Source organism: Polistes dominula, unplaced genomic scaffold (genome assembly GCF_049000335.1).
Source record: "Polistes dominula isolate Pdom_NZ unplaced genomic scaffold, Pdom_raw_medaka contig_73, whole genome shotgun sequence".
Lineage (NCBI taxonomy): Eukaryota > Metazoa > Arthropoda > Insecta > Hymenoptera > Vespidae > Polistes > Polistes dominula.
Genome location: NW_028300951.1, coordinates 8061642 through 8074668, shown reverse-complemented (window position 1 = coordinate 8074668; position 13027 = coordinate 8061642). Strand labels below are relative to the sequence as shown.

At 34.0% G+C, this 13027-nt stretch overlaps 1 protein-coding gene across 8 annotated transcripts in view; it reads right to left on the bottom strand.

The window, feature by feature from the left end:
• Positions 1–440: 440 nt before the first annotated feature.
• Positions 441–13027, bottom strand: part of LOC107069531 (uncharacterized) — a 59029-nt gene continuing 46442 nt past the window's right edge. For 7 of the 8 annotated variants that reach the window (XM_089171867.1, XM_089171868.1, XM_089171869.1 and 4 more), the window contains 3 exons: positions 3604–3778; positions 2984–3235; positions 441–2307 (listed from right to left, as the gene is read on the bottom strand). In XM_089171867.1, the coding sequence (XP_089027993.1) occupies positions 2144–2307; positions 2984–3235; positions 3604–3778 (591 nt within the window). In that variant the 3' untranslated portion in view covers positions 441–2143. The remainder of the gene's footprint in view (positions 2308–2983; positions 3236–3603; positions 3779–13027) is intronic. The other variant, XM_089171874.1, reaches the window with a different exon arrangement.

The window sequence follows — 13027 nt, the reverse complement described above, 5'->3', positions numbered from 1 at the left end:
TAAGCTTCGCCATTTGACGTGACTTGACTTTACTTTACTTTGCCTTATTTTACTTTATTTCACTTAACTTTACTTAATTTTACTTTACTTTATACTTTACTTTATACTTTACTTTATACTTTATTTTATTTTACTTTACTTTACTTTATTTTATTATATATTTTTTTTATTTTACTTTACTTTACCTTATCTTACTTAACTTAACTTTACTTTACTTTATCTTACTTTACTATACTTGCCTCTCAACCACATATATTTATTTTTGTGTGTATTTATATTTATATTCATATATACATATATATATATTTATGTATTTATATATATATGTATATATGTTTATAGTATATATATATACCTTTTTTATATTTATATATATATATTTATATATACAGTAGTGGATTAAGGAGAAAGGTAATGACGTTTTCGATATATAATGATGATTTTCTTTTTCTTTTTCTTTTTCTTTTTTAAGAGATCCGATTAATAATGAAATTTTTGTAAATCATCAAACATGATTTCATATTCTTTCACATACCATCGTAATCTCTTTCTTTCACACATACATATACATACATATATATATCGTTAATCGTCGTTTACTCCTATTACCACCACGCGCGTAGGTGTGTATCCATTAATAAAGTATAATATACCTTATAGAACTAAAACTTATATCGATATATTGCACATTTGACAACAGTTATGTCTTCTTTAAGTACTTGGGTATAGGAAGTGTTCGCTAATAAACGTTTTTTCTTACGTGCGTTTCTTTCACTCATTCTCTTCTTTTCTTTTTTGAAATAATTCAAAATCTTTTTTCCTCTCTCTCTCTCTCTCTCACTTTATTTTTCTCTCTTTCACTCTCTCATACAAATCACACATTCACTCATTTCGATGTACCTAACGTCGTTCCTATTTAACATTTCGTTGCGAATCATTTTGCGTAGTATGTGTCTTTTTTCTTTTATTTTATTTTATTTTATTTTATTTTATTTTATTTTATTTTATTTTTTGTTAAAAGGCGAAAAGTCTTCGTTTCTCGTGTATTTGTTTAATTAATTATTTTATTTATTTATTTGTTAGTTTAATTGTTCATTCGTTCTTTTCTTTTCTTTTTCAACTTTCCTCTCTATCTTTTTTTCTTTCTTCTTTTTCTCTGTTTTTCTTTCTCTTTCTCGTTTTATTTCACTCTCACACTATTTAAAAGCGACTATTATTTTCTTAATTAGGTATTACTTTATTTCTTCATATTGATTTCGTTTTGTTAAAGTATCGATTTAAAGATGGCCATTAATAGGCCACTGATTTTTCGTTGATGAAGTTTCTGTATTTCCCTTATCTCCTTTCGTTGCTCATACGTATGTTATAGAGACCGTCAATTTTATTTTATTATCTGCTTTTTTTCTGTGTTATTTTTTTTTATTGTTCATTTTCTTTTAGTAAATGTTCGTTGATCGGATTACATATATACATATTACTAAATGAGGTCATATTTCTCATTCGTGTTAGATATCGAAATGTATACATATATATATGTATATTTTGTTCGATTTATTCGTTGCTCACGTGTAAATTAATATTTTTCTTTTTTTCTTTTATTTCTTTCTCTCTTGTACGTATTACCTGTTTTCCTCTTGTACCTTTCGTTTTTCTTTTGTATTTTTTATTTAAAATGTCAGTTTGTTTACCCTGATCGTCCACACGAGTCAGCAGTCAAAAATTTTGGATTTATTAGTTTTTTTTTTTAGTTTTTCTTCTTCACCGGTTTCACATTTGTATTATTCGTCCATATATATATAGTATCATTAATATATCTTCACATCAATTAGAAAATATATTTTAATGATCGATTCATATAACGAGATCTCGATCTTCTTCTTCGAACGTATTTGACTTCGTTTTTTTATTATTCTGTCTTATTTTATTTTCTTTTTTGTCATTTCCTTACGTTCGTTATAGAATGAGAGGAAATGTAGTAGTGTTATTTTCTTGTTACTTCTTCCTTTTCCATTTTTTTGTTCTTTTATTCGACGATTAGTCGAATCGTCCAGGACTAATGTCGTCGTCAATGTTTCTTCACCCTTTTTTCTTTCTTTCATTTTTCTTTTTCGAGAACCGAGATGAAAAACTTTGACGAGAATGATTAAACCGTAGCATGGAGTGTGCTCGATTGCGATCCTGTCTGATAAGAGCTGCCTGTTGGAGTTGCTGTTGGTTGCAAGCTCAGTTGCAATTGATGTTGCTGAGCTTTCGCCCTCAAGCAAGCGATGCTCTCGTTCCTTAGTTGTTCTGTGTCCTGTACGACTCCTAAAGAAAACGAACAGAATACCATATTTTATCGAAGGGAGTTTTTTTTATTACTATTTTTTTTTCCTTTTTTTTTTTTAATTTTTTTAATAGTCGAGACAATCGTTAAAGAATTTTAACCGCGATAACATGTAATCGAATATAACAAAGATACAAATGGATTAACAAATATGCAAAAATAACAAGGATTTAATATTGAAATAAGATCAAATTATTTTTATAAACTAGAAACAGAAAACCTCAAAAGATTTACAATTAAATTTAAAAATTATTAAGTAATTGTAAACTCTGTTCTTTAAATTTTTCAACGTGTATAACTACGTAGGAAATAATTAAATACACGCAGGATCAATTTAACCCGTAGACAATATTCGACTTTTAATATAAAGTATAAATATATATATACTTTTTCCTAGTAAATTGATTATACTTTAAAGATTTCGCGTGGTTAGATTTGCAAAAAGAAAAATTATAATCGTTGAAAAACGCGATTGAAGTTGACGTTGTTGTAAAGAAAAATGTAGAGTTCGAATTGATTTTTAATTCCCACGGTTATTTTTTTTTATTCAGTTAATCTATCAGGCAAAAATTAGTGTAGATTGAAATATTGAAAAATAAGAACCGTATTTTTATTGTTAAAAATAAAAAAGAAAAAACCGAAGATAAAACTACTTGCCTGTCGAGGAAGACGGCCCCATACCATCTTGGCTTTCTTGTCCACTCTCGGAACTGGTAGGTCCACCCTGGTGATGATTATGATGAGGGCTACTTCCGCTCCCGTTATGGTCGTTTCCGCTGTCCTCGCCACCAGATTTGAGGTGTTCCGCCGCTTCGATCGACTTTCGGTGCATCCCTACGGGCCCACAGTCAATCAGTTCTTGATTATTTTCGAAATCTTGACTAAAGCCGCTTGTCTTAGACGATTGCGCTGATAGAAACGGACAGAAAAAAAAATTTCGACATTTTTCGTGATTGCTCCAATTGCTTATAAAAGAACGTTTCTTTCTTTTTCTTTTGTCAATTTCTCGTATCGATCAATCCAAATAATTATTTTCTTTTTTTTTAAATCCTTATTATTATTACTTCCTTTCCATTTTTGCTTTGTTTGATTATTGCGTCTTTCTTATTTTTTTTTCATATTCGTCTGTTTCTTTATTATAAATCAACAAGCCATTGAAATTATTTATAACGGACTGACTTTCTTTATTTTCTTTCGTGCCCCGTGTGCATGTGCGTATGTACGTGGTGTCTCATATATATTAAATTAAAAATAAAAAAATCAAATACTGTACTCACCAAGCAACCATGGAGCTACCGATTCGTTTTCTTTAGCACTCTTCAAAATAGTCTCTGGAAGTGGCAAAGAATGTCGAACCATCGCACCGTATAAACCATATTCCGCCATTATGGTACTTCTACCCCAGCATTTTTCAGTTTTGCGCCATTTAGCTCTCCGATTTTGAAACCAAACCTGAAATACAAAATTTAAACATACCGTTTAAGCATCAATACAAAATAATTGAAAAAATATATCAAAGTTATAAACGTTAATAATTAATCATTATTACTATAATATATATAAATATATTCGTTAGCATTGAAAGTATCTAATCGTTTAAAGTATTAACAAATACAAATTCGTAATAAAAACATTGATTCAATTGTAACAAACGGAGAGATACCTCTTAGCAGTTAACTATTATATTTTAAAAGGCCTCAAGCCACGATCTTATTTTTTCATCCTTTTGATCCAGTTAGGCTACTTGTTAACGATCCGGATGATCCGACCACCTACAGCGAACACACGTGGCATGTTCTCCTGTAGTCGATTTTAACGAGCTCCATTTCCACACGTTTACACGTACATATATACGTACATATATGTAATATCTAAAGTAATTATCTATTCGAGTCTAATCATAAATGATAAATTGTAATATATCTTTAACGAGATCATCTTTAGTCTTTTTCAAGTTAAAGTCCGTCTGGCGAGCTCGATTAAATACGACTGATCGTTAAAAGCTCTCTCTCTCTCTCTTGCTCTCTTCCCTCTCTTTTTCTCTTTCTCTCTTTCTCTCTCTCTCTCTCTCTCTCCATTTTCTTCATCTTCATTTCTCCAATTTTTAAGAGTTATTTGCTTAATTGCGCGTAAATATTCCACGTAGATAATAATCGTGAAACGAGACTAGAGAGATAAAGGGATAGATAGAGAGGAGAGGATAGTGTGACTCGTTTTCACGAGAGAAACGCAAGACTGTTTTCCTCCGAATTCTCACTCGTTAAATCCACATAAAGTGCGATTATCGTACGAGTCGTCGGCTTCTCGAGGATTCTCCTACAAGTAGTATCTCACGTAAAATTCTCTTTCTTTTCGATGTCACGAATCTCTTTCTTTCTTTCTTTCTTTCTTTCTAGTTTTACTTTACTTTTCCTGTACCATTTTCTTTCTTTCTTATTTTTTCGAGAAGTAATGAAGTAGTATAATAGATCTTTCTTTTTTCTTACCAAAGATGTCAAATTTATTAGATGACTAAACAGGGAGAGAATAATTTTTCATAATAATTGTACTTAGCTAACAATAAGAAAAAAAAAAATAAAATGAACCTATTATTTAATCTTGATTAACGAAAAATAGGTAAACGGATAAAACAAAAACTAAGATAGGTAGATAGGTAGATAGATAGATAGATAGTTATCGGAATCAATTAAAAGTAAGATTAGAAAAGGAACGTTAACGTCACTAACATTCGTCTCTTGAGTATACAACCACGCAATCCGAGGATGTTATTTAAAAAGCTCGACGTATACAAATCGTGCGTGTAGAAGGATAGAGAAAGAAAGAGAGAGAAATAGAGAGAGAGAGAGAGAGAGAGAGAGAGAGAGGAAAGAGAGAGAGAAAGGAAGCCATTGCTAGAGGGGAGGACAAGGAGAGGGAGAGGGTGGGGTGGGGGGTCAGGGCGTGTACCAATTTGTAGCAACAATACTAAAGTCACCGCCAGAATCGGAACGTAATTCGAATGAATGGAAACGCGTTGCCCTGTCAATTTGCCCTGCCACCCCGAAATTATCTTCCGCTTAGATTCGAACAAGCCGTCGCTTTTTTGCCGATTTATCAACGTTAACGTTAACGTCATCGAACGTTTGCTTTCACACAGGGACCGGAGAGCGGACCGTATAGGACCGGACCTATTTTTCTCTTTCTCTCTCTCTCTCTCTTTCTCTCTTTCTCTCTCTCTCTCTCTCTCTCTTGTACCTATTTTCGAGCGATTTTAACTTAACCCGACCGGTTTTAAATGTATAGAATATATATAAAAAATATAAATTTAAAAATAAGTTCATATAACGTCGCTATTATAAAAAGAATAAATTGAAAATATTATCCTAAAATAATTAAAAAGAAAAGAAAAGGGGGGCAAGAAAAGAAATGATACATAAATGTAACGAGAAATTTTCGATCCAATCGAATGTTTATAAATTGTTTTATTGTCAAAGGCTACAATATACCGCGTACACCATAAAACTTTGTCGTTTTTATAAAAATTGATCGAACAGTTCTCAAGTTAGTTAGTTAGTTAGGAAACCTTTCCTGATCGGAAATTGTGTATCCTTCTGACGTCCTAGAATATTTTAGACGAGTTAAGGGGGTTGAAAAGGAAGGAGTGTAAGATAGAGATGAAGAGATTGGAAGGGAGGGTGAGAGGGGTATGGTAACGATAGTTGCAACGTCAACGAGTAAGAGCTTCCTTTATGACGGCAAGTTCGTCGACTCGAAGGAGAACGAGAGAAGAACGGCTTTACCTTTTCTCCACCTTCTCCTTCGTTTCCTAGACCTCCCCTCTCATACTTTCTATCTCTCTCTCTCTCTCTCTCTCTCTCTCTCTCTTTCTATCTGTATCTTACTCGCTCGCTCGCTCGCACAATCTTTCTCTTTCTCTCTCTTTCTCTCTCTTTCTCTCTCTTTCTCTCACTTTCTCTCACTCTTGCCACCCCCTTTATTGGCACACCCTGTGTATAATAAGGAGCGAGTTTGTATTTAGTCGGCCATGCGCAGTACTGCCTGTTGGCGTATCATCGATCAGACCGACGACTGACTATTGGACCAAAACAAGAAGATGAGAATGGAAATGGGAATAAAGAGAGAGAGAGAGAGAGAGGTGAGGGTAAAAGGGGAAAGCAGACGCGAGACGGCCTGCCGTCGGCTTGCAAGGGATGTGAGAAAGAGAGGAAAGATAGAAGCTTTTGTATAGAGGAGGATGAGGAGAAAGGAGGAGGTGAAGGGGGAGGGGGAGGGATGAGGGGGGCAATCGGTACTAACAGGAAATCCTAGTGTGTGTTACTACTATGGATCACCACCGATACGTTGATGAACACCAAGATGATGACTCTGACTACTCCCACCTGTCTTCGAGTAATACTATACGTTATATTACCCAAACCAACGTCAACGGTGGTTGTGTAAGTAGGTACAGTGATGTATATTACGCATCAACGATGATGCCTTCGAGTGAATCGCGTATATATAACTCCAGGTATATCAACTGGACTCATGAGGACCCTTGAAAAATCACCTAACCGAACCCCAACGAGTTTTTATTTCAATCACGGAAATATCTTTACTACTACTACTGCTACTACTACTAAAATACTAATATTACTACTACCACCACACCTTTTCCCTTCCCTTTCTCTCTCTCTCCTCTCTCTCTCCTCCTTTTTCACTTCATATTGTTCTTCGTTATTTGAGCGTTTTCTTCGAGTCTCGCGTACGATTTCTTCTTCGTTTTCTTCTTCTTCATCAACTTCTTCTTCTTCTTCTTCTTCTTCTTCTTCATTCTGTTTCCCATCTTTCTTTTTCCGTAATGTTTCTAAATAAGTACGATCGAGACACTGTCCCTGAAGATAATTGGAGATCTCGTTACTTACTCTCCAACGGTGAGTTTAGTTTGCGATCGTTCGATAATGAGATATCGAGTCTTTCTTTTTCTTTTTTCTTTTTCCTTTTCTTTTTCTTCCCTTTCTTTTTTTAATCTTCTTATTTTCTTTTTCTTTTCTTTTCTTGTCTTTCTTTCGTTTTTTCTTTTTCTTCTTCTTTCTCTATTTCTTAGTTATGACTTGTGATTTTTATTAAGGCAAAAATAAAAAAATAGGGACCATCCTTTTTTTTCGAATCGTTTGGAGGAAAAAGTAAAGGTCGTCTGGCGTAACCTATGGAAAATCATATTTTCGAGTTTTCATCAACGACGGAAATAACGATGGATGCCCTGTGAAATCCGATTATCGTTGGTAATCCGATATTACACGTCGAAACGTTCTCGTTCAAACGTATTTGATTTATAAATACATGGATTGTAGATGTACACGTCGAATGTAAATACATTATTGTGTTTTATCGCGTTATCATTCATTCCGCATGCAATCGGCCGTGAATTTATAATGTTGAACTTTTGTGTTACGTGAATAAAATAGCGAGAATCGTGAATTCTCTCTTTACGGTCACGCGACTAGAAATGATTAGTATAAAGAGTATTAGTATAAATTTTATACTAATACTCTTTACATTTATTTCTCCATTTGTTTAATTTGATTAAACGTCAAATAAATAATTCAATAATAATAATAATAATGACAAATAAATCACTCGAATGTTTGTAAATTTCGTGTGAAAATTTACGCGGAAGTGTAAGCAACGTGTATTATCCCTTTATAAGTTGTCCACAATCCCATGATGATAGGGATGATGATGCCTAGCCAATTAATTTCGTGGTAGAGGGTGAAAGAAAACGTTGGAGACTTATTTGACGCATAATAAGTGCACGAGGCGTTGCCCTTCTTCGTTTCGTTCGTGTTCTATTCCTTCGGTCATCGAGTGGTAAATGGTCGAGTTGGACGGACTTAGATCTTGGGGGTTTTAACCATGGGCTATGTGTACCCCATGCTGAGACTCTGGCACGCGTCGGGAACATCATTACGAGGGACACTTGCTTACCGAACGGCAAAAAGGGTCTCTCTTTCCTACCCTTGGAAAGTAGTTCCTTCTAACCCGTCGAATTATTGGTAAAACTGGTAGGAGAGAGAGAAATCGTTCGCACGAGTGAGCTCATTAACCATTGATCAGTAAATTCGATCATTTTCTATTGTAGCATCAATCGTATCATTTTCGTTGTTTATACGTTTGCTTGTAAATCTTTTGATATTTCATCGGTGTATATAATATTCAACGATTAACTATGAAAGCGTATACCTGAATTCGTTTAACTATTCGTTGATTTGAAAGTAACGAAGAGGGCAGGATTAATTATGCGTTAACGAAAAAAAAAGAAATTACGTTCAACGTGTATAAACACAACAAAATAGATTTATTTTAACGATAATAAATATATTTATTATAATAGATTACGAGTAACGAAATGGAACGATAAAATCGTTAGTTTGGACCATAGATTTTCCTGAATAGTAGTTATACACATTTGTGAATAATCCTGTAACAAGAGAGATCATTTGTTTCACGGAGAGTTTCCGTGTTAGTCTTTTTTGCTAAATTCACGGTTGGCTCTCTATCTCTCTCTTTCTCTGCTTGGTCTATGAATCTCGAGCTTTTCACAACACGCAGGCTCGGTGGTGGTTTCGATAGCGTTTCATCGGCGGCAAAGGGCGTGGCGAAAGTTCGGTCCATACTTCCAACTTAATTCGGTTAGAGTCGAGATTTATATCCCCTTTCTCAGGTTTCTCGGTAAAAAGAAAGAGAGAGAGAGAGAGAGAGAGAGATAATAGTATAGTAGTCTGGCTAAACACAACCAGGCCACCCCTCTTTGCGATGAGCTTTAGGAGAATTTATAAGCGTTACTGTTGACAATCGCGCGTAACGCCCAAATTGCTCGGATATACTTGTACTTCTACGATTTTCCACAACACCCTTATTTATTTGCCTGCCAGTTTCTTCCTACGCCCGCTAAAGTCGATTCGTTTTCCCAGAACTAGGTAGTATATACCACGAACAGTATTCTGGGTTTGTGCATTATCGGTCAATTTTTGTGGGGTTCCACTCGTCCATCCGGAAATCATCGCTTTGTTTGTCGGTAAAGGGCAGGCAGCGTCGGCGGCGGCAAACTTTACGAGCATTCTCTACGTGAAACTCTTTGGTAAAATAACTAAAATAGGATTAGACTAATTGCAAGGATTACTCTTACTTCTAACACCCTCCACCCCCCCTCAAAAATATATTCTATAATTCAAAATAATGTGTGACGATTTAAAATATAATATTATTCGCGTTTTTGTTGTTTTTTTTGTTCTTCCCTTCTCCTCCCACTAACGAGGGGAATAAAAGTCAAGTAGTCAAGTTGAATAGTTTAAAGTCAAGAGTGAATGATAATGAGATAAAGTGAAGAAAGAGATAGATATATAATATATATATATATATATATATATATATATAGTAAAGTAGAATGATTAGCTCGGTCGATTAGGTAATAAACGAAGGCTTTTAACCCTTGTATCATTAATATTCAAGTACTTTAAGCACTTGCTCGCATCATCTTCTCCCACCACTGATTCTCGACTCCGTTGGTACCTATTAATATAAATAATAGATGATCACCCACCCGATGTAGGGGAGAATTTCGAATGGCACTTGGCAGTGTCACGTTAGACACGTAAAAGGGCGACGGTCGAGTCTATACTACTGTACTACTACTACTACTAACCCTCGTTTCAACGAAGATCATTTAATCATTTCGACGAGCGATAGAAAATTCATGAGCACGACGACACCAGCAGCTCAGCAAGTAAGCAAGGAAGGAAACAAGCAAGGAATCAAACAAGCAGCCAACGCAGTCATCTAACCATCTAACCGGAGCCACAACCCCGTAACATTCTAGGGACTAGAACAGTTCGTAAGAACAGTTCATAGAGGGTGAAAATGAGATGAGAGAAAGAGAAGGATCTACGGATCCAAACGTTCTGCCCTTTTATATGACCGGACGTGGGAATAGTTGTAAGCTGAATCACACGTAAAAATGCTTCTAATTCGATTTTAATTCGATTTTCATCTTAGGGAAAAGGAGGGTTAGGGGTAGGGGTAAGGGAGAGGTTCATCGATTCGTAGGAACGAACAAAAGCTCTGAGTTGATTTGTATTGTACACATACATATACATACATATAGAGTAGTTTTGAGTCGTATCAGTACCAGTAGCAGTAATAGTAGTAGTAGTAATATCTTCGGCTCACGTCAAACGAGTTCGCTTGCCAAAGGAAAGAGAGTCGACAACGATGAGTAGGGTGATACGTTTGAGAAGAAAAAAAAGTAAAAAGAGAGAGAAAAAAAGGAGAAGGGGATGATAAAAAGAAATAAAGAAAAGAAGAAAGAGAGAGAACGAAAGAGTACCGAAAAGCTCTCACAGTCTCTCATATACGTATATTTTCCCAGTACGAAAGATTCATCGACGACATCCTAAGAGAGAAAGAGAAAGAAAGAAAAAGAGAGGATGGCGAAAAGGCGAGAAAGCTCGTTAGGTTTTAGACGCAATCAATTTAGGCTCCGTCCTTTGTCCCAACGCCGCTGTTTCAAGTTGCAACGCTCGATATACATATATATACACACGTATATTATACATATATACATATTTATATATGACTACACATATATAACAATATAATATCTATATGATCTTTGTATATGTATAATATATATATTATATATATGTATATTACAATATGTATATACAATATATATATGCTGAGGAGGACTCGTCCGAGGACATCGCACATCTCGAGTATTTAATGCGTTTCTCGTAGCTTTGTAACCCCTCACGTAGTCGTCATCGTCGTTGTCGTCGTCGTCGTCGTCGTCGTCGTTGTCATCGTCGTGGTGGTTCATGGTTCGTGGTCGCGTGGTCGTGGTCGTGGGTCGTAGTTGTATCGTAGTTGCTCGTTGCTCGCCCAGCACAAATCTCTCTTTCTCTTTCTCTTTTTCTCATATATATATACATGTATATACCATCATACACGTACACATTCTCACGCGCATCTCTCACTGAACTCCTGTCTCTGTCTCTTTCACTCGAACGAATGTGTTCCTGCTTGCTTGCCTGCCTGCCTGCCTGTGTGCTTGCCTACGTGCCGCGGCCATCCGAAAGACAAAATCAATAATCGGCCAGTGACTAACGCCAAAATATATATATATATATATATATATATATATATATATATATATATATATATGTATGTATATCTGGCCGTGGGCTCTCTGGTTCTTCTTCTTGTTTTTATGCGAAATTTTTTAATAGTTTTTACAATTTTACATTCGTACGTACGTGTATATCTTTCTTTCGTTCTCGTTATTTGCGTACCTATGTTCTTTTTTTTCTTTACGATTTTTTCCTATTCTTTTTTTACCCCTTTCCTTTTCGATTTTGTAAATTTTTCATCATTGATTTGGTTATTTTTTAATTGATTACATCTAACGATATATTTTTGGTCGAGATTAATTTCTACAGTTGCAATTCCTTGAGGGGTTCTGTGTTTTTCTTTTTTTCATTTTTTTTTTTTTAGACATAATTAATTTTTATTATTATTTTATTTAATATATTGAACATTTCGATTAAATGAAATAAATTATTGTATGCGTGATCGTGGGAAAAAAAAAATTTCTCTTTTATGGAATTATACTTTTTTGTTTATTATTTTTGTTGCTATTGGTTAAGTTAGATGTTCCGGTAAAATTGGAAAAAAAAAAGAAAAAAAAATAATCTTCGGTTTCATCGAAAATTTCCATAATCTCTCATATAACGATCGACTATATTGTGAAAATATTTATTTTACTTCTCCGAGAATGGCTAATTTCCCTTCTCCGGTATATTTACACAGCGTTAGTCCGGTCTTACGGACGTGTTAACGTCTTCCCTAGAGTCCTTCTCGGATACTCATTCAGGATACATCCACCTGTCAGCCTTTGCTTCGAGAAGAGAATTTAATTTTCTCTTTTTTATTTTTCTCCTTTTCTTTTCTTTTTTTTTCCTATTTCTTTTTCGAAAATGCCGATCATTTCCTTGTAGAAATAAACCCCAAGTTGTTTTCTCGTTAAAATAACACTAACTTTCTGATCAAATACGTTAAATAGGGTCCTTTCTTTCTTAAAATAAATATCTTTCGTATTATCTCTTTTGTAGATATTTTAATGTCATTATAAATATTATAATTCTTTAATAAACGTAACGTTAATTAGTAGAAAGAAGATCAATATTAAAAATCAAATTATTTTATAATGAGGTTTTTTTATAAAAAAAAAAAACACTTTATTGTAATAGTTATTAGCAATAATAATAATAATAATAATAATAATAATAATAATAATAATAATAATAATAATAATAACCATAATAATAATAATAATAATAATAATAATAATAATAATAATAATAATGATAATAAAATATTAAGAACACATTAATATTGTAATTTAATTTTTCTAAAATAATAGACAGACACACTATATTATTACTTTATAATATAAGATTGAGATCAACAGGAAATCCGAGTTTAAGATGTAAAATGATAACCTAGGAGAGATTCGGGTTGTTGGGTTTGCTTGTGTGTAGTTGTCATCATGTATGATAGAGAAACAAAGTTAGTAATATCACAAATTACCATAAATTCAGAGCCCAAATGGTAATATCCTGGTATAATTCTCGTAGACGACTTACGACTTACGGGTGCCTACTA